Raw genomic sequence first — 27,629 nt, 5'->3', positions numbered from 1 at the left:
GCCTCTTACGCAGGTTGACCACAAATGCACGTTTCGCAGTGTATTCGGGAGAGTTACGTTTGAACAAAACTGGAAATTTAAAGATGAGTGATTCTGCCCAGCGCCGTAAAGGGCTGGTTTTCCTTTCGTTTTGTTGTTTTCCCGCAGCGCTGAGAATGGACAACACATGACAGGGCAGAGGCAGGTGGGAGCCTCTGCACAGAAGCTGGAAGGCTGGGGGGTTGCAATGCTGACGGGGGGGCGGAGCTTGTGAACACACACATGTGCGCGCGCGCACACACACTTGTGAACACACACGTGCGCGCGTGCACACTTGTGAACACACACGTGCACGCGCACACACACACACTCACTCTCACACACTTCTGCAGAGAATGCAGACACCTCTGCTGGTGGTCGAATGCCAAGCAGAAGTCGGGATTTTTCTTTCCTTTTGGGTGGTGTGATTCTTCTGCAAGAAGAGTGTTGGAAAAATAAGAATGACATAAAAAATGGGGGTGGGGGGAAGTGTAGGATATTCAGAAAACCATCAAAGTACATTTGCAAAATAAATTTCATGAAAATTATTCTTTAGTTAAATGACAAACATTTGTATGTCTCTTCAGAGCTCTGAAATGCACTTTTGAAAAATTAAATGACATCTTGTTGGATTTGAACTTGAGCATGTGATTTCCTAACAAACATGTTTAAAGTCTATGAAACAAGGCTAAAACATGGACCTCAGCAAAAGAAAATGGAAACTTTAGTACACATCAAATGAATAAGGAATATGACTAAATTTCGAAAGCCTTTCTTTTAGAGGAAATACTCTAATTGACCCAGTTTTCTGTGCAAAGTGTGAAATGGTTTGTTAAAAGGTGTTGTGTGATGCAAACTGTTTAGAAATGAGGAAACGTTGTAGCATTCTGTGTGCTGAGTATAAGTTCCATTTAACAGTTAATGCATCCCTAATAAACCATCCTAATTAAAAAGCCCCCAGAAAGTTCGTTATCTTGATTAAATTAGGCTAATCTCATCAATGCATCATAGTTAAGAGGATTGTGCCCTTTTTTTTTGAATTTTATTTATTTTTTTATACAGCAGGTTCTTATTAGTTCAGTATTCAGTGCAGCAGCCTTAGATCTTTTGTCCCACTTTAATTCATCAGCTGCTGTCGTTTGCTAAGAGAAAGACTAGAGCTCCAGGCATCCTAGTCTCCCAACCAATTATCCATCCAGTTCTTGGATCCTCTCTACAAGACCTGCCACCTGTTCCTCCACCTTCAGTAGATCTTGTGACAAGGAACTCAGTAGCTCGTTTCTATCTGTTTCAGCTCTGGATGTAGGGAATCATTTTAGCCATAAGAAACCTCAGGGAACTTTTTTAGAGCCTTCAAAATTGGTCTGACCTAGTACACGGGCAAAGGTTTTTAAGCCTAGATTCACATAACCTGGAAAAACTGGACCAACGAAACATTAAGATCAGAGGGAGACGGATAATTCTTAGCAAAGGAATTGAGAAAAGGCATGAGTGTGAAACAGCATTCACGTGTAACTCGGACCCTGCACATTGGTGCAGAGCAGAGTAAACTCGTATCTCCCCAACACCGATGAATTGCCAGAATGATAGGTAGTGAGGAAAGGCTTTCTCACAAGGTACACAGACTTGAAAGGACAGAGTGAGCTACTGGTCACTCTTCCTCGACCCAAGCGATTCTTAGGAGCCCCAAAGAGAGGCGGCCGGTGCAGAGGTCATATGCTCTGGACGTCCCCAGACACATATTGGGCTCTGGGAATCAGAATCCTCCACAAGACAAAGGTCAAGGATATTGTTCTTTTCCTGCACAGCACACACATGGAGGCCTTATCGGTAGTGACATTTTTAAAATGCAAAAAGCACGTATTTTTATTTGCTATGCAAGCAGAGGAACTGTCGCCATTTTCTGTAACTAGTAAATACCGTTTGCTAAAGTCTTGCCCCTTACCCCGCAGCCCTAGGGTTTCAGAATTTTTTGTCTTGTTTTGTCTTATGCCAAGTCTTCAAGTACCTCTGAAGTTCACAAGCTGTGTGTTGTGTGATCACTGTAGCTTCGAGGCGTGCAGAATATAAGCTCTAAATAATGGAATGCAGGTGGGGGTCAGAAAGGAGAGCTTTCTCATCATGGAAGTCTATACGTTTTTCAAAGAAAAGGGTTTAAGTCTGCATCTGATTGTAACATTAATTTTTAACACATTAAAAATGTAGCCTGTTGGGATGAAATACCGGCTGTAGGTAATTTGCTCAGAAAAGCCCACTGCAGTGGAACCTGCCACTTTGTTCCTTGTTCACACAGCTAAATAAAATGAGGTGTGGTCAGCCCGCCCGCTCACACCCGCGGCCCCTCCCGCCCTGGTGCAGGGCCTCCAGGCTCGGAGCAGGGCCGGTGGCTGACCCAGAAAACGGCTCACTTTTCTGCACATGCAAAAGTCTGTATTCGCTCCAGGTTGTGGGGAGGCAGGGCACAGCTGCTGCTGCGGACCGCCTGTGTGGCTGGAGTCAGAAAGGTAACTGCAAACAGCATCTCCAGGGTGTGTGCGGCTCTTCCCGGAACTTGATTCCAGGGGTATGTGTGTGGGGGGCATTGTGGCCGTGTGTGTGGTTGTGTTTGTTTGTTTGTTTGTATGGTTGTGTGTGTGGTTTGTGTTTGTTTGTATGGTTGTGTGTGTGGCTGTATGTGGTTGTATGTGTGTGTGTGTGGTATGTGTGTGGTTGTGTATGTGTGGTGTGTGTGTGGTTGTGTGTGTGTGGTTGTGTGTGTGGTTGTGGCTGTATGTTGTTGTATGTGTGGTGTGTGTGTGGTGTGTGTGGTTGTATGTGTGGTTGTGGCTGTGTGTGGTTTTGTGTGGTTGTGTATATGTCTATGTATGGTTGTGTGTTTGTGTGTGGTTGTGTGTGGTTGTGGCTGTATGTGGTCGTGTGTGTGTGGTTGTGGCTGTATGTGGTTGTGTGTGTGGTTGTGGCTGTATGTGGTTGTGTGTGTGGCTGTGTGTGTGTGGCTGTGTGTACTGCACGTGTCTAGTTGACGCCGTCAGGAGCAGACCCCCTGCCAGCAGTGAGCTTCCTTCCACCCCTGACCCCTCTGTGATCAAATAGCCTCCCTGGAAAGCTGGCATCTGCACGCGCGGCTGGAAGGCACACAGAGTGGGCTCGAGGCACAGCGTTGGGATGGGGTGGCTTTGCCGGGGGTCCCCTGGGAAAAACTTGCCCAGGAGCCCCACGTGTGCACAGGGTCCCTGAGCGGGCTGGCATGCACGTGAACTTCACACGCGCTCGCTCTGCTTTCCATGTGTCTGTGGTTCCTCAGCGACCACGTCAGCCTCACGGAGGCTCGGGAGGCTGGGCTAGTGAGGTTCAGGGTACGGGAGGTCCTGAGCCCCGCCTGCCCGGGGCTGCCTCTCATTCCCCGTGCGGCTGCAGCTCCCTGGGGATGAGACGGGAGTCAGAGAAGGAAGCCCTTTCAACCCTAAAAGGTGCAGCTTTTCCAGAAGGGGGTGCCCCTGCATCTGCTGCCCCTCGGCACCATCAAGGCCGGAAACCGGGGGCCAACTCACACACTGGGAAGCGTGGGAGGTGAGGTCTCCTGGACCTTGCTTTGAGCGGGGATGCTCGCCTGCCGAGGGGAAAGCCATCTTCAGTGTCGTGGTTTGTCAGACGCAAACGGTTAACTCTGGGGCTTTGCAGGGGTCGGAACAGAGCTGTTCTGTGTGTGTGTGTGTGTTTCCACCACCTGTGGCATCGAGGAAGCAAGAGGGCCCGCTGCCCCGGCCCTGCCTTCGTTTTAGTCCTTTGGGGATTTCCTAATTCCGAGGCAATCATTGTATGGAATGGACAAGTTTCAGAAGCACGGAAAACTGTGTTTCTAATAAACCACCTCCCGCTTTATCCCCTTCGGAGTGCAGCCCGAGCTATAACAATAGCTAACGTTTACACGCTGTACCTGCAGCAGCAGAGTAGCTGAAATTGCGCCTCTGCTGTCTGGTGAAGCCGTCTCCCCCAGGCTCCCAGGCTTGGAAGGTTTGAAAACATCCAGCACGTTTTCATCGTGCAGGTAGCTTTGAGGCGACTTGTCAGGTCAAGCTGACTGAGTTTTGTGCTTCCGTGGATGATCGGTGAGGATGAACCTACTTTTTAACCCGGGAATTTGTGAATGAGCGACTGGAGGGTTGGCGACCTTTCTCCCCTCGTGTTCCGTGAGACTTGCTTTTGTCCACTCGTGGGAATGAATCTCATTGACAGAGTCAAAATAGCCACTAAAGCCAAAGTCACACTTTCACGTTGCTCTGGCAGTGAAGTCTACACTGCTTTGCTGGCCCCAGTCCCTGTGTGCTCCTGTCATTTCACTCAGAAATGCCCTGACTTGGACATTATACCGTATGGTCACCTTGAGCATTTTCCAAAGGCAGGGAAAACCCAGGAACTTCACGTGCCGTGGCAGAATGGCAGCTTGTCAGAAAAAAAGGGGAAAGAAAATTCTTAGAGTTAATCGTCAGGGATAGTTGGGAGGTTAGCAATCAGCGTTTCACATTGACTCCCAAGAAAATGATGTTTCAACATAGCCTGTTAAGTCAAGCATGGCAAATATGTCTCAATTCAGGTGCCAAGTCTAGCCAACTGGGAGTGGCTGCCCAGAGAAGGACTCGGTCCATTCTGGGGCTGGTGGAGAAAGAGGCATCTCACTGATGCCATCATAGGCACTGGAGGAGGAGGTCGTAAAAGGTAGGCAGGTATCAGATGTCGCTGTCGTGGGGTTAGATGTGAGTGACGATTCAGCCCAGGGTGTGACCACGTCACGCTACATCTGCAGCCGGGTCCTCAAGGCACGTGTTCCGTGGTCCGGCAGGATTCAGAATGGTGCCTGCCGGCTTTCTGCCTTGGAAATTCAGTGCACGTTGGCACACAGTGCTAAAAAGTTACATAGTAGAGACAGACGTTTAACTTTGGTTCCCTGGTGTTCCATAAACCTATAGGCCGCAGCAGCCTTTTTTCAACAGTATCTGCCCACGGGCTGCAGAACTACTTTCTAGGGACACATTGGAGGAAACGCGGGTCTAGTTCTTTCCTCACAAAGAAGGAAGCTCGGCCCCAAAGAGAGAAGGACTGGGTCTTGCTCCGCTGGGCTGGTCTATGGACCAGGCAGAACCAGAACCGGGCTGCGGACTCCCAGCCCTAACCCGCTAACTACCTTCTCGGTGTGGAACCGATTAGAAGCAGCCCGAGGTTTTAACAGCTTCTGGCAGCACACGGGCTTGGTGTAGATTCATTCCTCTTGCCTGTTCTTACAGTTGTGTGTGAGGGACAGTGTTTAAATGTTTGCCCGGTCACCGTGTGTCCAGACGGGAGGTGGCCTCTCTCGGTCAGAGCAAAATGAGGTCAAATTATTTTTGAAGTTTCATTTCATCTGGGCCACTGGATCCCCTGCTGCCACCCCGAATCTTTTGTCTTCCTGTCTTGGGAGATAAAGTGATGATTAGAGATCTGAATTGTTAGACATGAGTCTGGTTTCAGTTCAAGATCTATTTTATCATTTCCTGGGCTTTGAATTTCAAAACATCCATCTATTTATTGGTCTCTTTTGGACCATACGGTTAAAGTACGTCTGTTGTCCACACAGATTTAGCTGTTGGCCCTCAAGCTCAGCGGTCATGAAATTATAGCCATAGTAGATTTAGCCAAGGAATAACTTCGCTTTGGTCTGCCTATAAATCCACTCGACAGAATAAACATGGTGTGTCTTGTGGTTCATGGGAACACATGTAAAGAATTAAGAAATCTTTGGTGACAAGACAAAAACTGCTCCATAAAAATTAACTGGTGCTTAATTGAGGGTGCGTGAAGCGGGAGGCTGGCGGACGGCCTGCCTGTGAGCGTCGGCCTGAGCGCGGTTCACGTTGGGCAGAGGTGGCCAGTTTCGTGTTGGTGCGTCTCCAGCTCAGGGCAGAGAGCTGCCCTTCCTTTGGGAGAGAGGGCACCTGGAGGACGGAACCACTGCCGAACCACTCCTGTCCCTGGCGCTTTCTCTACCCTTCATTTCCGTTATGTTAGCATTAAAGAAGCCGGTTTCTTCCTCGTCTCCAAGCACACGCTTGCAGGAAGCCATGTGGCTGCGTGCGCTCTGGAGAAGGGGCTGCCGTGGGCTGGATTTGCCTTTGTGCGATCACCACTGACACCCTTTGAAGATGACTTCTGAGAAGTACCAGTCAGTGGAGACACAAAGCGGAAAACTTTGAATGTGACCCAGCTTCCCCATGAGTGTAAGGAAACTGCCTTATAAGAGAGAATGAGGGCTTCCCTGGTGGCGCAGTGGTTGAGGGTCTGCCTGCCGATGCGGGGGACGCGGGTTCGTGCCCCGGTCCGGGAGGATCCCACGTGCCGCGGAGCGGCTGGGCCCGTGAGCCATGGCCGCTGAGCCTGCGCGTCCGGAGCCTGCGCTCTGCCACGGGAGAGGCCACAACAGTGAGAGGCCCACGTACCACAAAAAAAAAAAAAAAAGAGAATGAAAACTCAACTGTTTTTAAAGGCTTTCATTTCATAAAGCCTCCTTGTTTCAATCAACTGACTTTGGAGATTTACCATTTTCCTTAGCAATATTGGAGAATATTAGCCGTGCTCCACTGATGAAGCTTTGTAAGTTTTATAAGTCAGATTTGTTCGTTTTAAAATACAGGGTGCAGAAAATTTCCATGACACATCGTTGTGGTACAGAAAAGTAAGGACACCAAAAGAAACTGTGAGTCCTAAAATACATATTTCCTTTTAAGTGGTAGTACTAGAATAGATCTTACTAGTCAGCTTGGAAGCCGAGTGGTGCTATGTGTGGTTTTTTTTTTTAACGTAAACTATCCATCGCCCGTGCTGGGAAGTATAAACTCTACTTTGCCAGTGGATTTGTTCCTCTCATTTAGCAGTTGAATTCATTGTCATAAAAACCAGCGCTCTCCCCCTGTCTTGGAAAACCAGAGTGTTCTGAGCTCGCCCAGGCGTATACCCCAGCTCTGGTGTGCTGTTCTTAGCCAGCCTGCCAGGGGCCAGGGCTCAGAAGGGCAGGAAACAAGGAGAGCCACGTTGTAAACGCTGAAATTGTCTTACACTGTCCAGAATGGAACCCTCTGGCGGTCTCCAAAGACGCCGCTCGCCCAGAAGCAGCTGCGACACCCCTGATTTTACTTATTCTCCCGACCCCTCTCCATCGCAGCCGAAGAGTTCCCAGGACTGCAGTCAGATGCAGGCGTTCTCCTCCAACATCGGACTCGGACCAAGTCAGCCATTACGTTTAACCTCACCTTGAAATGCAGAAAGTGAACAACTAAATAGGAAACTCTTCTGTGTAAAACACCTTCTTGAATTTCAATCCTTCTGCATCCTGTGCTGGTGCCATAATAGGAACCTTGAATTTCTGGCACTGTCTCATTTTTAGGCTGGAACGTTTGAAAAAAAAAAAAATCTTGAGGAAAAAAAGACAGGCAACAAAAAGAAATATATATGTATATGTATATTAAAACGTCATTGATTTCAAAATCCAGCACAGAATAATATAAAGAACTATGCCATCTTATAGAGCTTTAAATACTACAGTCGTTTTTTTTTTCGACGTGTTATAATCCTTTATGACTAAATAGGAAAAATTCAAGACTCACAAAGTCCATCAACATTATCCTGTCTCTAATAAATTGATTTCAACCTAAATATTCTATCCATAGCAAGCTGAATCTGTAAGCTGGAGGCTATAACCAATCTTTAAAGATTTTTGAAGCAGGACCTGCTTCCATGTGGTAGGAAAACCTAATTTCATTAGATGGGCTGATGTCTACAATTGGGGTTTCTTCTCTGTTTTCCCTAGTGCTAGTCTCATGAGATGAAAAACCCGGTTTATCGGCCATCTGTACCCTGGTCAGTCCCTGGGTTGGAATTTAAGTGCAGTAAGGCCCTTGATGGATGAATAAATGATTGCTTGATGAATGAAGGAGACTGCATCTCCTATAACCCGTTTACATTTTATTTCTAACTAATGCAGGGTTATTTTCATACCCCATTTAGTGGCCTCAAAATCTGACAACCGGTCTCAACTGGCTTGCTGTGACACGAGCTTCTCTTAATTCTTTTCACTGGGGATTTTCCAGGCACACCGCTGGGCAAGGTTTGCTTCTCAGCTGCTGTCCGGTGGCAATTACACAGCAGCTTAGTGGCTCCACAGAGGTTAGAGGAAGAACCAGGAAACTTTGTTACAGCTTGTTTCTATCCATAGTAAAAAGCTCCATGAAAGGTGAAACTACAAGTATTGAGGAAAAGGAAATAGGCAGATTGTCTGCGTTTAATCGTCCATGGTCTGTAGATAAACGGGAGCTGCCTGTATCTTCAGTACAATGAACCACTACTTCACAAGGTGGTTGGAAGGTAAAACGAGGCCATATTTGCAAAGCACATAGCGTATAATAGGCATTTAATAAGTATTCATTCTCTTTCCTTCATTTGAATCAAAGATGCCCTTAAGAACTATCACTGTTTCCCAAACATTGTGTCACCTCCTCATCCTAACTGTGAGATTGTATTATATGTTTTTACCATTTTATAGTAACAGAAGTCTGACAGGAAGCTGAAATTTATCAGAGGTACAGAATGGGTATATAGATGGCTGGATTTGATTTTCTAATAGGCTGTCCAGTGTCCTGTCCACTAAGGAAATGGCTTCCAGGTATTAGAAACGGGATGAAAAAATGTCCAGGTGCCCTTCAGCGGAATTCTACCCGAGTAGGCTCTCTGTCTTAGCACAGGACATGTTTCCACAGGGCTGCATCTCAACCAAGGTCTCTTTCCACTCTCACCTTGTAATAAACAGAAGCAGCTTTCAGGATCTGGAGGGAAGTGAGATGTGTTTTCTAGGAGACCGAGGTGAGGACGGCAGTGTGTTCCACTGCAGACTTGTGCTTCCGTTGCTGTGTAGCCTGCCTCTGCGAGGCACTGGGTTCCGCTAAATGAAGACACTCTGATCTGCTAAATGACGTCTGCCTCGGGATGGGGGGTGGCAGAGTGTCACACCCGTGCCCTGCCTTCCCCACACCTGGGCTGCGTTGATTTTGTGTGTTTACGTTGTAGCTTGTCTTAAGCCGCGCTAGCAATAAGAATGTAATGGAGCATAAATTGCAGGTCAAAACTGAACCAACAGCCCTGACTTTTACCTCTTCCTTAAAGAACACTGTTTTGAGTTCTTTGCCAGGAAGCTGATGGAAATGTTAAGAAGTTTAATGAAATTAAGTGACTTCAGCTCATCCGCTACCTGGTGGTGTCCAGACTTCAAACCTTCAGGATTTCTTAGGTCAGATAAGAAGGTGACGTGTCTTTGATCGGCTGCAGAAGAGTGGAGAAGACTGGTTTCCTCCTCTGATACATGCGTGGAGTGGATGAGTTTGAGTTTCATGCTAGGCCTTGTACCTGCACTTCAGTTTGAGTAGGTGAGAGCAGATCAGCTTCCCTCTGTGGACATCTTCAGGCAGAAATGACCAGATACGACTTTGGGAATTAAAAAAAAAAAAAAAAACCCAGCCAACTGAGTATCTACAGAATGCAAGGCATATTACTTTTGAGGCAGTTGAGTCCAGATCCTCAGCCCTGAGGACAGAAACGGCCATAGGTGTTATTTAAACGATTTATGTGTTCCACCCTGTCTTCATTTGTAAGCTTATTCTTCTCTGATGAGTTCAGTGTATGGAAAAGCACGTGTCGTCATCATTCAGGTGTGGTGAGGCCGACAGATCAGGAGGAGATGCCTCTGAAACGCTTTTATTTCTCACAGGCCCCAGAGCAGGGAGCTCCCTGCGCCATGGGGTGGGGGAGGACAGGGGGTCCCCAGGGTGGGTCAGGAGGCAGAGCTGGAGGGGAGGGAGCCCCTCCCTGTGTCCCTGCAGGAAGGGTCGGTGGGTGGGGCGGGGGAGGCCCCGGGGCTGCTCTGAATGGGGCCATTGGCTCTGGACTCTGGGCCGTCCTGGTTGTCACCGCCTGGCTCTGGGCGTTAGAGCAGGTGGACAGTGGCCCGAGTGGAAGGGCCTGCTGGGGGGTGGGGTGGGATGGGCTCTGGGTTGGTGAGTCTCACTGGAAAGGAGCCTGAAGGTGTCACTTACCGTCTCCAGGAACCGGCAGCCCGGGAGGGGCCACGTCTCGGGGGTCAGCCAGCCCAGGACGTCAAAGCGCCAGAAACAGACGGTTAAAGACGTGCCAGGTAGGCGCCGTGTGCAGGTGCGGCGCTGGAGCTCACAGGCCTGGGGAACTGCGTGAGCACGGCCATGAGGCCGGGCCCCGCCGAAGCCTGTGTCCTCGTGGGAGGGAGAGGCAGGGGCAGAGCTCATTCCGGAGAAGGTGAAGGACTCAGTGGGGGTCATGACAAGGTGCTGAATCCACCCATGCGTATGTTCAGGGACCCGACGTGGGTGCGTAGCCTCAGAAACACCACGATATCCTCGGACCCTTCAAAGAAGCAAAGCCCTTCATGACTTACACCTTTCATCAAATAATCTCCTACATCATTTCTTGAAATATTTTTCATGCATTCACTAAATATACAACCTTTTCATTTCACCAAGAACCTCAGAATTATGAAGCTTTATAGCGAGGTCTCGTGTCCTCAGATGAAGAGCCTGGACCGGGAAGGTGCACGGCTTTCCTACGGTCTCTGCGGAACATCCCTGCGGGGCCCCTGCGGCTCCAGCCGTGAACCAGACACACATTTATGTGAACGGTGGCTGGAGCCGTGGGCCCTGCCTGGTGCCCCAGGGAGGCCCCCACCTCGGTATCTGCAGCCTCTCCCCTCCCGCAGGCCACACCCTGATAGCCCCCATCCCGACAGTGCAGAACTGGTCCCGTGGCAGGTCCTGGGCCCGTAACCCTCTGACCCTCCCTGACCGTGTCGAAGCCACAGAATGACTCACGTTACGTCTTAGGTTTGCTGCCTGCCTAGACACATTTAGTCTTCTGTCTGCGCTATTTCTTCTACGTGCTACAACCCAAGATGCTTTAAAAGAGTCCTCCGTGGAGCTGGAGAACACAGAGCATGCGTGTTTAGAAAGCAAAAGCCGGGCCATCCCTGGGGCTGGTAAGCACCTCCCACGTCACCACGTGCCATGTCGGTGTCACGAGGCGCCGTCCCCAAGGCCAGGTAGGCGTGTTAGGCTGCGGCTAGAGGGCGTTTGTCCCTGAACCTTTTCGCCGGTGTTCAGTGTAGTTCAAGTACTTTACCGTGCCCACCGATCATGTTCTTCGGGCTTACACTTACCGCCATCGCTCAGCTTCTAATCGGTCTTTTTTTTTTTTTGGTCTGTACCATGCGGCTTGCGGGATTTTAGGTCCCCGACCAGGGCTCGAACCCGGGGCGTGGCAGTGAAAGCGCCGAGTCCTAATCACTGGACCACCAGGGAAGTCCCAGATTATAATTGGTCTTAATTCATTTTTTAAAAACTGCAGGCTCTAGGGGATGAATGTGCCAGAAAAGCTTTGTGCAACATACCCACGGGATGTTAGGAGACGCAAGGTGAGAAAGAGTCTCACGGCCAAGTAAGACGAATGAATGCTAGACTAAACAACATTAAACTAATTTGTTTTCTGCAGGACTTCTCAGGGCCTTTAATAAGAAAATCCTAATTACATGAAGGAGCGATATATACATACACATGTATATAATAGGCAGCATCTTCCAAATCTATTAGGCCACAGAGCCCTCACCATTTGTTTTTTTCTCGGGCAGCATATTCTAAAGTAACAAGTGGCAGCTAGTAAGTATTTTTAAAGCACCAACTACGTGCAGTACACTATGGATCAGTGAAAGAGAGTCCATTTCCTGGATGAGGAACTAAGGCCTAAATGCATTAGGCCTCAAATAATGATATAAAGAAATACCACGGAGGATAGGAAGTGACATAGTATCCGTTGTCAAGTGAATAAGGCTACAGTTTTTTGAGTGTAGAGGAGAGAGAGACAAACAGAACATATTTTTGCAGTTACAGCACACGAACAATACGGTTTCTCTGCTCGAGAAGTGATGATGCGGGCTGGCCTGGTCCACGCGTGACAGACCGGAACTTCTCCCCCATCACGTGCATGGGAATCACTGGGGTCTGAACCGGCTCAGTGGGCTTGGGACGACGGTCGAGATTCTGCCTTTCTTTTACCTTTTTAATTTTTAATATTTTAATTGAAGTACGGCTGAATTGCAATGCTGTGCCTATCTCTGCTGTACAGCAAAGTGACTCACTTATGCACATTACATTATAGACATTCTTTTTTCATATTCTTTTCCATTATGGTTTCTCACAGGAGATTGAATATAGTTCCCTGTGCTCTACCGTAGGACCTTGTTGTTATCCATTCTATATATAAAAGCTTATATCTGCGAACCCCAAACTCCCATCCCTCCCCCACCCCCTCCCCCTTGGCAACCACCAGTCTGTTCTCTACGTCTGTGAGTCTGTTTCTGTTTCATAGACAAGTTCATTTCTGTCATATTTTACATTCCACATATGAGTGATATCGTAGGATATCTGTCTTTCTCTGTCTGACTGACTTCAGTTACTGTGATCATCTCCAGGTCCATCCGTGTTGCTGCACATGGCATTATTTCATTCTTTTTCATGGCTGAGTAGTATTCCACTGTATATCTGTGCCACGTCTCTTTTATCCATTCCTCTGTCGCTGGACACTTAGGTGGCTTCCGTGTCCTGGCTGTTGTGAACAGTGCTGCAGTGAACACTGGGGTGCACGTGCCTTCTTGAATTATGGTTTTCTCAGGGCACGTGCAGGAGTGGGACTGCTGGGTCGCATGGTAGTTCTAGTTGCAGTGTTCCGCGAGACCTCCAGAGATCCTGCGTTCCTAACAGGCTCATGCCACTGGTCCGAGGACCACGTTTTTCCTGTGAAGTCCAGATAATAACTGTTGCAGGGTTTGTGGGCCGTGCAGTCTGTCCCAACAGCCCAGCTGCCGCTGCGGCGCGAAGGTGGCCACAGACACCGTGTTAGTTGAAGGGCACGGGTGTGATCCCCCGAGACTTTATTTATAGACTCTGAAGTCTGACCTTTATATAATTTCCGTGTGTCACAACATACTCTTCTTCTGATTTTCTTCCTAACCTTTAAAAGCATGGAAACCATTTCTTGGCTCGCGGGCCCCAGGAAAGCAGGCGGCGGCCTGCAGGCTGTGTGCGCTGCCTGAGGTCAGGATGTCCCAGCCCTGGGGTGGCCGGCGGGGGTGTCCCAAGGAGCACATCTAACCAAGGCAAAATTAATCGTCCTCTCTTTTCTTTTTTTTTTTTTTTTGTGGTACGCGGGCCTCTCACCGTTGTGGCCTCTCCCGTGGCGGAGCTCAGGCTCCGGATGCGCAGGCGCAGCGGCCACGGCTCACGGGCCCAGCCGCTCCGCGGCACGTGGGATCCTCCCGGACCGGGGCATGAACCCGCGTCCCCTGCATCGGCAGGCGGACTCTCAACCACTGCGCCGCCAGGGAAGCCCCGTCCTCTCTTTTAAACCTTAGCTGCGTTTTCTCCTGCTTCACGTTCCCTCTGACAGTTGGATCTCATCTTTTTACGGCAGGGTAACTCAGCCTCGGTAACGTACAGACACCTGGACTCTGGCTGCTCCCAGAGTCCACCAGGCTCGGCTCTTTCTGTGGCCTCCAGTGCCTGACGTGGCGCCGTCCACACGGAAGACGCCCGGCGGGCGCGTGCTCAGCAGAACTGAATCTGTTGAAGGCGCCTTTCGCCTGCTTGTGAGGAGAGCGGCTCCAGGGTGGGATGAGCACAGAGGGTGAGGGGAGAATCGCAGGGAGCAGAGAGGAAGCAGGTCGTACGTGAGGGCTGCATGGGAAACGAGGAGTCCGCACAGATACTTGACAGAAACAGGATTCGTGTAGGAACGTGATGGAAAAGAAAATCTGGGCCAAGTTATAGGAAAGCAGACAATGAAGATCTAAAGTTTAGGGAATGATTCATGTAGGGAAGAGGGTCGAGTGCTCTCTCCTGCCACAGGGTAAAGAATCCATAGCTTGCCAGGGATGAAGAGATCGATTAAAAGACTTCATTCAGGTCAAGTAACACTGAAGCTATAGACAGTTCTCCGGGCGGGGCAGGGATCTGGACTGTGATTGTGGAAAGAGCAGAGAAGAAGGGACTAGAAAATGGTTCTCGGCCAGAATGTTCTCCAAGACTTTACGAAAACAGAGGAAATCACAAGCTACTCAGAATCATGAAACACTGCCCCTCTCAACTGCCTCAAGAGCAATGTGCCTTGCATTGCATACACGCTCAGTTGGCTGGTTTTTTAATATGGTTTTTAATTCCCGAAGTCATGTCTGTTCTTTTCCAAATATCCCATACTTATTTTTTTAATATAGTTTCCGGAGTTAATATGCTAAGTATTAGCAAACTGGCTTGTTTTATTAACTCCACTTTCAGACTAAATATAGACAGAAGCCTATATTATGCTATCTAAATGCAGGAAAGGTTAGTTTTCACTGACATAAAAAGGATGCCAAGTCCAAAGAATTTTATAGAGGATCAGACTCAGGGAGAATCTCTCAGTGCTGATTAAGAGCTAAATGGAGAAATTCTGTCCCAGAGATTTCAATGCTTTCAGTTGTCAGTGGCACGTTCCTTCGTATTTCTTTAAAACCAAATCACATTTGTGGGGAGGAGGGTTAGGGCAGCTTCGTATTTTTTTGTAAAATTCCTGTTGAGAGTTTGAGGTGCTCAGGGAATAAAGGAAAGGGTGTGAGGGGGAACCGCATAGAAACAGTCTGGCCACCTGCCACCTCCCACACCAGGGGCCTGGTCGATGGGAAGGGGTGAGACCAGCAAGAATGAATTACAGAGCACTGCTGCCCCTGCCCGCATCATGGGGGCCGGGCACGCCGCTGGAAGGTTCTCTAGATATCAGAAATGTGGAAGGCATTAGCTCTGTCCCTGCCCGGCTGACCAGGTCAACGGGAACATTCCTGCCCAGGGTCTGTAACATGACAGTGTCTCCCTTGATACCGTACATTAAGTATTTTGAGCACAATGTTTATATTGCTTTCATATTTTTCTTTACCTAAGAACAATAGATAAAACTGTAATTGACGTGAGAGGCACTGGTGACAAAACAGTTTTGTAACAAGACACTTGGAACTTGTGTTCCTTTCATCTTGTAACTGAAATGGTCTTTGCCAGTGTGATGATGGCCCTTATTTCCAGGTTGATGAAATGTACAAGGCGCTTTACAAAGAAAACCCGTGGGAATTGTCCAGCCATGCATTTCATGGTCTCAAATGTAATAGCATTTAGTAAGGTCAGTAACACGGACACAGGTCTTTGTTTTTTTTTTTTTTATCGGACAGGCATCTCGTTACACAGCATCTCGCCTTTCACTTCTGCTTTATTTTAAACGTCCCCTTTTCCTTTCTCTCCCTCCTGTCCTGCGACTTCCGTTTGGCCGGCAGATGGTTCTGTGAGGGGATCGAGCTGCACGACAGTCACGACATCCAGATCCGCTGGGACGGGGGTGACCTGCACACGCTGGTCATAGCCGAGGCCTTTGAGGACGACACGGGGCGCTACACCTGCCTGGCCGCGAACCCCGGGGGCTCTGACACCACATCCGCCGAGGTGTTCATTGAAGGTACCCAGGGAGGTGGGGTGGAGGCGTGGGGTGCCGAGTGGGCAGGGCCCCGGTGCTTCTTGTGAACGTGATTTTCCAACGGTGTGAGTCAAACCTCATTTGTCCTCCAGGACAGATAAATGGAGTGGTTCTGACACTTGGGTGTACGCCCCTGTCGACAATGTCTGATGTCAACATTTGTTCCCTTTCATTTAAAACATTTCAGCTATGTGAATTTATTTGGAATACTAACTGTCCAACTTATTTCTGATTTCTCTGGTGGACAAAGAATGTGGACATATTAAAATACTAGAAATACTAGACCTATCAGCCGAAGTTAAACTCTAAACGACTTAGGAGATCATTTTACAGGGATATTAAGCGGTTGAATATTTTTAAATGTTCTCATTTTTATTAAATTCTAGAACTTTTCCTTTTTTGTTAGGATGTTGCTATTTCTGCTAAGTGTACCATGAACATGCAATCACTAGGTGAAAAAATTTCCAGAATCAATGTTGCATTAAAGAGGGGTGGGCAGAGAGTAGAATGTCTCTATTGTTCTAACAATTCATTTTTGACCAGACTCAGCCTATAGGGAATTAGAAAACTTGCTCTCAAAGTATATAGTTTGCATCACTGTTGCATTTTTATCAATATCAATCACTTAAGTTGGAAGTGGCTTAAACACCATTGTTCTATGTCCCCAAAGCCATAAATTGGTGAGTAGCCTTGTAATTGCTTGCATTTAAAAATAGTAGTTGGAACACAGAAAGAAAATTGAAATCCTCGAGGTCTCCACTACGTTAATCTTCATCTTTTTACTAAATTTTTTTTACTGTTTAATAGCACTAAATTTCTTTGTTTTTTAAAGTAGAAGAAAGCAAGATGTGAACCATTATTTATAGCCCTCGTAAGAACTGGCAAAAAGAAAAAATTTAGTTTTAGAAGTAACTGTTACTGCCAACTAAAACTATGTGCCTTTACTTTTAATAAAAGGGTCCCCTGCATTGTCTTTGAGAGCGTCTGTGAGCTCCTTCGGGGACCTTGTCCTGCTAATACGAGCAAACCTTCTGCGTTAACAATAAGTGATGTCACACGGCACTTAGAGGCACACACACGTGCAGACGTGGTCATTTAAACCTCGCCATGAACCTGTGAGGTGTTATCAGGGTCCCCTTTTACACGCGGGTAGACTGAGCGGGGGGAGGTAAAAGGGACCTGTCCAAAGTCACTCCAGGATTTGGACCCAGTCCGTCTTGCTCCAGGGCCCATATCCTATTCGCTATGTCAGATGTATCTCAAAGTGCTAAATGAACAGGAAAAGAACGGCAAAAAGATTTTTAGCGTTTGGTAAGCAAGCAGTGAGTATCAGTCATGGGCTGGCTGTGGAGCAAACTGCTTGAAGCATTTTAGAATACAGAGGAGGAAAGTTAAACTTCCATTAAAAAAAAAAAAAAGACAAAACCCGTTTGCTAATGATGGTCAGATTTGTCTTCCGAAACCAACTTCAGCTAGAGCTGCTTAAAATCAAATGCTTTGGGCTTCCCTGGTGGCACAGCGGTTGGGAGTCCGCCTGCCGATGCAGGGGACGCGGGTTCGTGCCCCGGTCCGGGAGGATCCCACGTGCCGCGGAGCGGCTGGGCCCGTGAGCCGTGGCCGCTGGGCCTGTGCGTCCGGAGCCTGTGCTCCGTGACGGGAGAGGCCGCGGCAGTGAGAGGCCCGCGTACCACAAAAAAAAAAAAAAAATCAAATGCTTTATTTGCTTTCAAGGTTGCTAGAAAGGGGTACTTCAGTGCAGACTGCTTCTGTACTAAAGACCTTAAATCACGGCAGTTTTACCTGCTAGTCTACCGACTCGATTCAGCCACGTTTATGAAGGCCTTGCTCTGTGTCAGACAGCGTGGGTGCAGATGTGATGAGGGTGGGCCCTGCTGTCAAGGAGTTCCCAATCCAACAGCAGAGATGGACACATTTTTTTAAAAAAAGAATATAAAATAAATGATATAACAGAGATATCTAAAGTGTTAGGTGGATACACATGAACTTAAAAGATTAACTGCAAGGTATATAAGACACACTAACTTTCATAGAATAAGAGGAACTATTTCTCTGCCTTGGAAACCACTTTCAGGATCTCACTCTGGAGGCCCAAAACATGCATGCCACGGTCTTTAACTTTATGTCATTAAATTGAGCTCTGCCACGTAGAAGCCCCTGCAGTGCAGTCCTGTCCTGCCTTTGAGGTCTCTGCATGAGATTCTTAACGTGGGAAAAGCACCCCCAAGTTCTACCTGCCACGCGTGGTCCACGCCCGGGGCTCCACAGAGGTGACGGGTGTTCCCAGCGTCCCTTTTTGCACGTGAGGACCCTGCGCTGGCTTAGACGGCTCACCGGCTGTGGGTCTGGCCTCAGACCTTTGTGCTGAGGAGAGGAGGGGTCTGGGCAGAGCCGGATTAAAGAGCCCTTAAGCGTCAGCCTCCTAATAAGCCTCCTGGAAAGTGCGTTAGGAAGCAGGCCCATCGTCCCCATGAAATATGGGTGATGACTTTTTTAAAGCCTGATTGTGGTGTATTTTTATCCCTAGGAACAATTACATGAAATGGGAGAGAATTTCACATAAATTCTTAGGCTCCTATTATGACTGCAAGGAAGAAGTATTTATGTTTTCCTTACTGCAGCACTAACTTACACTTAGGAGTATCTCTGTTGTCCCTAAACCACACTGCTATTGCTGTGTCAGCGGGCAGTATGAGGGTGGAGGTGGGTACCAGAGGGTAGGAAGTTTTCTACAGATTTAAAAACCTCGAGGAAACCTTCCCTAAAAGTTTAACAACCTACTAGTTGGAAACTGTCTAAACTTCACTGCCTCGTGCAGCAACTTTTAGAATGATATCGAGGAAATTTCAGTTTAAGAACAGTAACTAAGGGGCTTCCCTGGTGGCGCAGTGGTTAAGAATCCTCCTGCCAATGCAGGGGACACAGGTTCATGCCCTGGTCCGGGAAGATCCCACATGCTGCGGAGCAACTAAGCCCGTGCACCACAACTACTGAGCCTGCGCTCTAGAGCCCGAGAGCCACAACTGCTGAGCCCACGTGCCACAACTACTGAGCCTGTGTTCTAGAGCCTGTGAGCCACAACTGCTGAGCCTGCACTCTAGAGCCCGTGAGCCACAACTACTGAGCCTGCACTCTAGAGTCCGAGAGCCACAAGTGCCCAGTCCACGTGCCACAACTCCTGAAGCCCATGCATCTAGAGCCTGTGCTCGGCAACAAGAGAAGCCACTGCAGTGAGAAGCCCGGCATCGCAACGAAGAGTAGCCCCCGCTCGCTGCAACTAGAGAAAGCCCGCGCGCAGCAACAGAGACCCAATGCAACCAAAAATAAATAAATAAAATAAATTAAAAAAAAAAAAAAACCCAAACCCAGGAACTAACTTTTATCTCCTAGTGTTAACTAGGAACCGAGCCCTGGTCCTCATTTTCACCTGGATTATCTCATTTAATCCTTACAAAAATCACTGCATTCTGTGGCAGAGCAAGCGGCAGCTGATGGAGACTGGCAGGGCCCCAGACCTCACACACACACTCGCACTCCCCTGAGCGTCAAGGACTAAAGCCGGTCAGTGTGAACCCCTAAGTCTGAATGGCCACGGGGGAAAATGCAGATGAACCCTGGATCTTGGGGCAGCAGGGTCGCCACGTGCATCCAGTAACAGGCCTGGGATGTGTGCCTGGAGCACCTCAGGACATCACTGGGCTTTTGGTCTTTGGTCACGTGTTCACTGAAGGTCCCCTGGAAGGCAGGCGGTGGCCCAGGCCCTGGGCGGGGACACTTGGCAGGACAGGCAGGCCTCGGTCCTCGCCGCACCGACACCCCAGGAAAGGAGGGACGGGTCCCCCTCATAAATAACCCCAGCCCTGGCCAGCAGGTGCTGGGAAGAGGAGAAAGGTGGGGGAGGGCAGGGGCAGGAGGGCCTCCCTGAGGCGGTGACGTCCGACCTCAGTCTGCGCTCCGCGGGGAGGCGCTGGGGAGTCCGATGGGGAAAGCGCCGCAGACAGAAGTAGGGGCGAGGCTGGGCGGCAGGAGCGGTGCGTCCGGGGCGCGGAGCGTGGCAGCTGGGCGGCTCACGCGGCTCGCGGCGCCTTGCGGTCCGAGTCCGCCGCCCGGCCTTTCTTCTACGTAAAATCGCCGCTTGCGGAGCGTTTCCGCCGAAGAGTCAGATTCTCTGATTTCCATTTTTAAACTGAGGTTTGGCTTGTACTCGGGAGCCCGGTGCCGTGGCAGGACCCGACGTGTAGACGGGGGCGGAGGCAGGCCGGCCGCAGAGCCACGGGGCGGTCAGGCGTGGGCTGAGGGGCCACGGGAACGGGCGGACCGCGTGGATTTCGGCTCCCCCGTTGCTCGTCTGTGGCGGGGGGGCGAGGAGCGGGCTGGGGCACAGAGGGGCGTAGGTGATCCGTTCGGACGGCCGAGTGGACACAAGTGTGGGCAGGTGGCCTTGCGGGTGCACTGAGTGGCCAGGGCGAGGACGTGCCCTGGGAGCTTCAGGACGCAGGTGGTAAGAAGCGAAGACGCAGCCCTGGGCGGGACCGCGTCTGAGCCAGGGTGACCCTCCCCCGCGAAGGCGCTCCGGGACGAGGTGCCGGCGTAGGAGCGGGAGGGGAGGGCCCTGGGGCGGGGAGGCGGGGGGAGCTGCTCGGCGTCTGATGTCGGGGGGGGGGGGGGGCTGGCCAGCTCGGGCCCCGCTGCCGGAGGCCAGCGCTGAGGACAAGGCGGCGCAGGTGTGGATGCTGTGCGGGGTGTTACTGAGAGGGGCTCGGAGAGCCTGGGGGCGCCAAACGCCACGCGTTTGCGGGACACGGAAGGACGCACGGGAGCGCGTGGGTGGGCGCCGGGGAGGCTCTGCCCAAGCCCGGCAGAGCCTGGGGCCGGTATCTGGACGGGAGCGCCGGGTCAGGAGGCTTTGTGAGCCTGCTTGCCTGTGGGTTTTCGTAGCAGAATTTCCAGAGTGTATTTCCGTGTTGATGAAAACGGCCCAAGCGAGAAAACGGGGATCCTGCAGCGGGGTGGGGGCAGTGTGCGATGCTAGGGAGCCAACTCCTGGAAAAAAGAGAAAGAAACGGACTCCGCCCACGGTGTGCACGTGGCGAAGAGCTGCTCTCAGCAGTTGCACGGTAGAAACGGGACAGGTGAACCCCAGACACGTGGAATAAACGTGGACATCCCACGTCTGCGTCCCCGCTGCCCCTCCTGGCCCTGTCGTGGACGGCACAGACCTTTACAGCTCGGGGAGCACCGAAGGGCCAGGAGGGGGGTTCCCAAGTGTGCGACGAGGAAGCTGGGTTGCCCCCAACCGTGGCCCCGCGGTCGGGGAGTTGAGCTCAATGGCGCGGAGGGGACAGTTGCGTAAAGACTGGGGAAGGGCAGGTATTCTGAGCGTGGCTCACGCCGGCAGACCCTATGCGGTGTTTATTCAAGTTTGTCACAGATAAGACGTGTGCCCCTTTTAAGTGACGTTTCAAAGCGTGTGGAAATGGTATACGAGGAACGGCCCCTGTGGCTGCAGCAGGACAAAGCCTCTCTGAGCGAAAGGTTCCTTCTGCTGGGTCCGGAAGACTTGCTGTGAGAAGCTGACGGAGTCTCAGCTCAGCTTTGCCCATTCTCCACAGTATTCCGTTTTAAATCTCTTCCCTGGTATTTTCTGGCCGGCCCAGCTCCCAGCTCCAAGACCCAGAACAGCGATTGGATGGCTCTTTGCTTCAGTTTCTCCATCTTTGCCTGGAGAAATTGATGTTCTCCTAAGAAATGAGTGAGTTAATCCCCTAGAGGGGGACTGACCCACAGTGTGAGCTACACTTGCTATTATAGAAATAGCACATTTTCAGTTTAAAAAATCTAAAACATGGAAATAAAGATATAAAAGTCATGTGTAATCCCACCACCCTGTGTCAGCCACTCTTAAACATTTTTATTGTTCAATCTTTTATCTAAATGTATATATTATATTCTACATACTCTTTGGTATATATATATATATATATATATATATTTTTTTTTTTTTTTTTTTTTTTTTTTTTTTGCGGTATGCGGGCCTCTCACTGTTGTGGCCTCTCCTGTTGCGGAGCACAGGCTCCGGACGCACAGGCCTAGCGGCCATGGCTCACGGGCTTAGTTGCTCCGCGGCATGTGGGATCTTCCCGGACCGGGGCACGAACCCGTGTCTCCTGCATCGGCAGGCGGATTCTCAACCACTGCGCCACCAGGGAAGCCCTGGTATATATATTTTTTAAGTTAATTTAATCCATCACAAACATCTATGCCTGTCATTGCAGTTCTTTAAAACTCATTTTAATGCTTTTATAGTCATTCATCATTTATGAATTTTTAAATCATTGGCATTGCTTCAATTACTCTTATCTGAGACAGCAAATGATTATTTCTGCTAATTATAGCAACCGAGAAAGGAGAGGGGAAAAAATGAGTAGTGTGAGTGCGGACCAGAGTGTCTTTACGCCTTAATTTTGAAAAGCAAACATGGACCAGACGATGAACCAACCCCATGGCTGGGTTCACTAAAGTCACTCAGGGACTTAAAATGTAAATATAAATAAAGAAATTGATAGTTTTTGTTTTGTTTTTTTTTTTTTTTTTCAGTACGCGGGCCTCTCACCGTTGTGGCCTCTCCCGTTGCGGAGCACAGGCTCCGGACACGCAGGCGCAGCGGCCACGGCTCACGGGCCCAGCCGCTCCGGACGCGCAGGCGCAGCAGCCGTGGCTCACGGGCCCAGCCGCCCCGCGGCACGTAGGATCCTCCCGGACCGGGGCACGAACCCGCGTCCCCTGCATCGGCAGGCGGACTCTCAACCACTGCGCCGCCAGGGAAGCCCTATAGATAGGTTTTTAAATGGTTAATACCTGCTTTTAGGAAGACTTCCTATTTTCTGAAGTTGAAGCTGTATGCAGTTTGCTTCCACTCAGAAATACAGCTTTTTCTATATTACTAAGGAAGATATTAGATTGACAAAAATAAAAATAATTAAAACATGTGTTTCCATGAATATGGGGGAAATGGGCATTTTGACATACAGTCGTCCCTTAGTATCCGCAAGGGGATTGGTTTCAGGACCCCCCAGGGATACCAAAATCCAAGGATGCTCAAGTCCCTTAAATAAAATGGTAGAGTGTTAGCATATAACCTACGTAAACTTTAAATCATCTCTACATTACTTATAATACCTAATGTAATGCTATGTAAATAGTTACTGGTGGGCAGCAAAGGCAAGTTTGCTTTGGGGAACTCTCTGGAATTATATGTATATATATTTTTTGACCTGCGGTTGGTAGAATCCACAGCTGCAGAACCCGTGGATATGGAGGGCCGACTGTATCTGTATTTTACACACCTTTCTGGGGAGATGTTTAAAATGGAAATAAATATATCCGTTGATAGCAGAATGAAACAAATTCTGGTAAATCGCCACAAATGTATTTAAAGCAGCCATTAGAAAACTATAAAGCACGTTTATTAACGTGGAAAGGTATTTCACAATCTATTGAGTGGGGAAAAAACAGAAATTGAACAGTATTACATCATAATATTATATTTATTATATATGTGCACAGGGGTAAACTTCAGGAGGGTACGATCCAGCGTGTCGGGGTGGTGGTATTCCGAATGATTTTTTTCTTTAATTTTTGCTATTGTGCGTTTTCTGGGTCTTTTCCTACAAGGAAGTATCATACAGGGTAAGTTTTCTAAATGGTGAAGGAGCACCTTTTAAAGGCAAGATGGGAGGCTCGTGGTTGTGACTTTCCCGCCTGCTCTCCATCGCTGGAGCCGCTCAGGGACCACGAGCATTGATTCCTCACTGTGTGGGGAACAGTGTAGACACAGGTGACCTGTAGGCAGGTGAACAGTCGATGAGCAGACGGGCAGGGGGTGACCACAAGTGCTGGGCCCTGCCCCTTTCAGGTGGGATTTGAGAAACAGACACGGGTGAATGTCCCCCCGAACCAGGGGTGTTCTCCCCTGCCCAGTAGGAGCAGAGCTGGGGACGGAGGGGTGGGGACAGAAGGGGCGTGAGGGGGGATCGCCCTGGGGGAAGGGGGCCTGCAGAGCAGCTCTGTCCCCACCCCAGGTGGGAGGTGACATTGAGATCCCAGCAGGCTTGGTCAGGTGTGCAGAAACCAGCAAACGCATCCTTGTCCAGTGGACGTGAAACTCTCTGGTCCTTGTTTCCCGGCAAGTCAGTGAGGAAAAAGCTGCAATAAAGAATGAAAGCAATAATGGCTTTTTAATCATCAGGGGATTTTTCCAATGATCTAAGCGTTGGGAATCCGATGAAAAATAGCTATTCCTCTCCCCGGCTTCTGGCCACTGAGTGTCTCTGATGCCAGCCTTGGGGCTCTGCCTGCTCCCGAGGGCTCTCCGGGATCTGGGGGGCTGCCCGCCCTCGGGCCGCCGTGACCTGCTGACCCCAGCCCGCTGGGACGCCAGCGCTTCTCCTTGTCTGTCGCCTGGTTCTGCTGCTTTGCTCTTTGTCTCGCTCGGTTTCCCTAGTTCCTCCTGCACGGCTAGTTCGCCCCTCGACCACGCTCCTGCCCAGACACCAAGTCCAGCCGCGCTGGCCGGTGTCCAAACCCACCCTGTGTCCCTGGCCTTCCCCCCGCCCCCCGCCCCAGACACGCAGCTGCTCGCTTGTCCCCCAGCTCACCCCCCGTCACTCACCCCAGCAGAGTCACAGGCCGGCCCTGAGCGCTGGAGACGGCGTCTGGGGGCAGGGACGCGTGCCCCGGGGAAGCCGGGGCCTCGGGTTCAGACCCTGCGCCACTGCCCTGCAGTCCCGTGGCCTCACGCAGCCCCTTCCCCTCCCTGCTTCCTCGGGTCTCTGGGCTGTAGTTGGACGCAGCTTCCCCTCTTAGGGAGGTTCATCTTAGTAATGACCGAACGCCGACCCAGCCGATGGCCAGGCACGTGGCACTACTCAGAACGGGTGAGCCCTTCCTGGCCACACCTCACTCCAGTCCTCAGAGGTGTGATGTCCTGAGTGGCCGAGCAGCTCCTAAGAGGCAGCACGGAGCATGTCTGGGCCAATCGGAAACGACAGAAATCAAGGAGGGACCCTGTAGGCGCTTCCCGTGAGAGCAGATGATGTAATTAAAGGTTCAGATGCGGGGAGAGGCCGGGAGGGGGAGCTCTCCGCTCCTCTGATCTTTATCCGCAGCCCCTCTTGGCAGAGGCTCCCTTGCACCCTGCGTTCCCCTCCCTCCCCGACCGCCAGCTTTATGCCTGCCGTCCCGTTTCACTAACCACCACGTTGTGTGTTTATCTGTCTGCGTCTGTGTCCGCATAGAATGGAAGCTCCCCGAGGGCGTGGAGGGGCATCCTCCTTACACAGCCGGGTGTGCATGAGACTAGTGGAAATAGCAGGCTTTTAATTTACTGAGCAGAACTCATAGGTCATCTAAGTTTATTATTTTGTTTTAAACAGGAAAGGTGTGTTACAGGAAAATTAACCTGACATAGATGAAGACAAACTTGAGAGAGGGAGTTGGGAGGACAGGGTGGTCTGTGTGCCGTGATGGTCCAGGACTGGGGATTGCTGTAGAAATAAATAGGAAGGACCACAAGCACCCTGCAGTCACCTAAGCAGGGCTTTTACCGTCAGTAATAGCAGGAAAGCCATGGCAGAGAGCAGTCACGGGACGGGGCACGAGGCACTCTTGCAAGAGAACTAGGTAAACGTGCACATTCTCGATGTATCAACAGACCAATAGAACCAACTACAAAGAGCACAAGTACACAGCAGCAACTAACACAACTATGTAGAGCAGTTATTCTCCAGTAAAGACGTTAAAAAACAACAAAAAAGCACATACGGTGTGATTCCATTTGTACAAATACATGCACAAACATACAGCCGTCCCCCCTCTTCTGAGGTTTCACTTTCCGTGGCTTCAGTTACCACAGTCAACTGTGATCCAAAAGTATTATATGGAAAATTCCAGAAATCAATGATCAGTTTTCAGTTGTGCCATCGGAGCGCTGTGATGGAATTGCTTGCCTCAGCTTCAGCCGCCAGGATGTGAGTCATCCCTTGGTTCAGCGTGTGCTGCCTGTTACTCACCTACGTCGTCATGGTGACTGTCCCAGTGCTCCTGTTCACTGACCCTGATTTTATTGATGGTAAAAATGGCCCCAAAGCACCAGAGGAGTGATGCTGGCGGTTTGGACGTGCCAGAGGAGCCGTGCAGTGCTTCAAGTGAAAGGTGAAAGTTAATAAGGAAAGAAAAGAAAAGTATGCTGAGGTTGCTAAGATGTACGGTAAGAACAAATCTTTTGTCCGACAGGTTGTGAAGAAGGAGAAAGAAATCCATGTTAGTTTTGCTGTCATGCCTCAAACCCTAAAAGTTACAGCCACAGTGCATAATTGCTTAGTTAAGATAGAAAAGGCATCAAATTTGTACAATAAGATATTTTGAGAGAGAGACCACATTCATATAACTTTATTATCATTGTTATAATCATAATATAATTATATTGTTTTATTTTATCATTAGTTATTGTTGTTAAACTCTTACTGTGCCTAAATTACAAATTAAACTTTATCTTAGGGGTGTATATTTAGGAAAAATAGTACTAGCAGGATTTGGTGCTATCTGTGGTTTTGGGGTCTTGGAACATTCTCTCCCTTCAGTAAGAGGGGAGACCACTGTATGTTTGTTAATACATTAAATTTATCTGAAAAATACAGGCCAGACTGTTAGCCTGTGCAGAATGGCACCAGGGAAGGGACGTACTGGTCTTCACTGTTATATCACACAATTCTGTGCTACTTGGTTACTTTTCTATAAGTGTGTATTATTTTACATTAAGATATTTTAAATACATAATTTAAATAACTCGAGTTAAGTATGTCTCATAAAAGAAGTATCAAGTATGTACTTCTGGGGCTTCCCTGATGGTGCAGTGGTTAAGAATCCGCCTGCCAATGCAGGGAACATGGGTTCGAGCCCTGGTCCAGGAAGATTCCACATGCCGTGGAGCAACTAAGCCCATGAGCCACAACTACTGAGTCCGCATACCTAGAGCCCGTGCTCTGCAACAAGAGAAGAAGCCACCGCGATGAGAAGCCCACACACCACAGTGAAGAGTAGCCCCTGCTCGCTACAGCTAGAGAAAGCCTGCGTGCAGCATCGAAGACCCAATGCAGCCAAAAATAAATTTAAAAAAAAGAATGTACTTCTAACCATCACAGTTATTTTAAATGTTATCTAAAATCTCTTGTCACAAAATACATGAACATTAAAATGTAAGGACAGTTTGCATTTTGGCCTAAAAATCCAGCAAGGTGACCCATAATTTAAGCACAATAACGAAGCAGATGAATTTGGGAAGACATGATCCAAAATTAGAAACCCTCCTATTCAAGAATGAAGCCATATCAGAGTCAGAAAGCATCTCCTAATTAATGAGAAATGAAGGTATGGATAATCCACACCATGTAATCTTCTGGGAAAGAGTTGAAGTTTAAAACTATGGATGTTTTACACACAGACACACATGCATTTATTTCATAGTTGATAAACCATTTAAAAGTGTGGTTATGATGGCCAAAGGGACAAAAATGAAACTGATAATAAATCTGACACTAAACCCATACTGCTTTGAAGAAAGCTTTTCTGGGTAGTTCTTTTTTTAAATGATTATCTGAAAAAACAGTCTGAGTAAAAATAGTCTGAACCATTCTCTGTTTCAAAATAAGACTTTGTACATTATTGTCTGAGTGAAGAGCATTACCTTTGGAAGCAATTGTAGATACTACTTACATCTTTTTTTATTTTTTCCACTCAGGTGCCAGTTCAACAGATTCTGACAGTGAAAGTTTAGCGTTCAAATCAAAACCTGGAGCCATGCCACAGTAAGTACCTACAAGTCCATCAATTATAAGCAAAGACTGTCAACAGAATTGTGCTGTGTGATGCCACTTGTGTTGTGCTCTGAA

At 49.1% G+C, this 27,629-nt stretch overlaps 1 protein-coding gene across 9 annotated transcripts in view; it reads left to right on the top strand.

Annotated features, from left to right (window-relative positions):
• Positions 1-27,629, top strand: part of PALLD (palladin, cytoskeletal associated protein) — a 391,482-nt gene that overhangs the window by 142,405 nt on the left and 221,448 nt on the right. For all 9 annotated transcript variants that reach the window (XM_059071515.2, XM_067040076.1, XM_059071514.2 and 6 more), the window contains 2 exons: positions 15,467-15,645; positions 27,479-27,545. In XM_059071515.2, coding sequence (XP_058927498.1) covers positions 15,467-15,645; positions 27,479-27,545 — 246 coding nt within the window. The remainder of the gene's footprint in view (positions 1-15,466; positions 15,646-27,478; positions 27,546-27,629) is intronic.

This window comes from Kogia breviceps, chromosome 8 (assembly GCF_026419965.1).
Source record: "Kogia breviceps isolate mKogBre1 chromosome 8, mKogBre1 haplotype 1, whole genome shotgun sequence".
In the NCBI taxonomy this organism is placed as follows: Eukaryota; Metazoa; Chordata; class Mammalia; order Artiodactyla; family Physeteridae; genus Kogia; species Kogia breviceps.
This window is presented reverse-complemented; position numbering and strand designations above follow the sequence as displayed.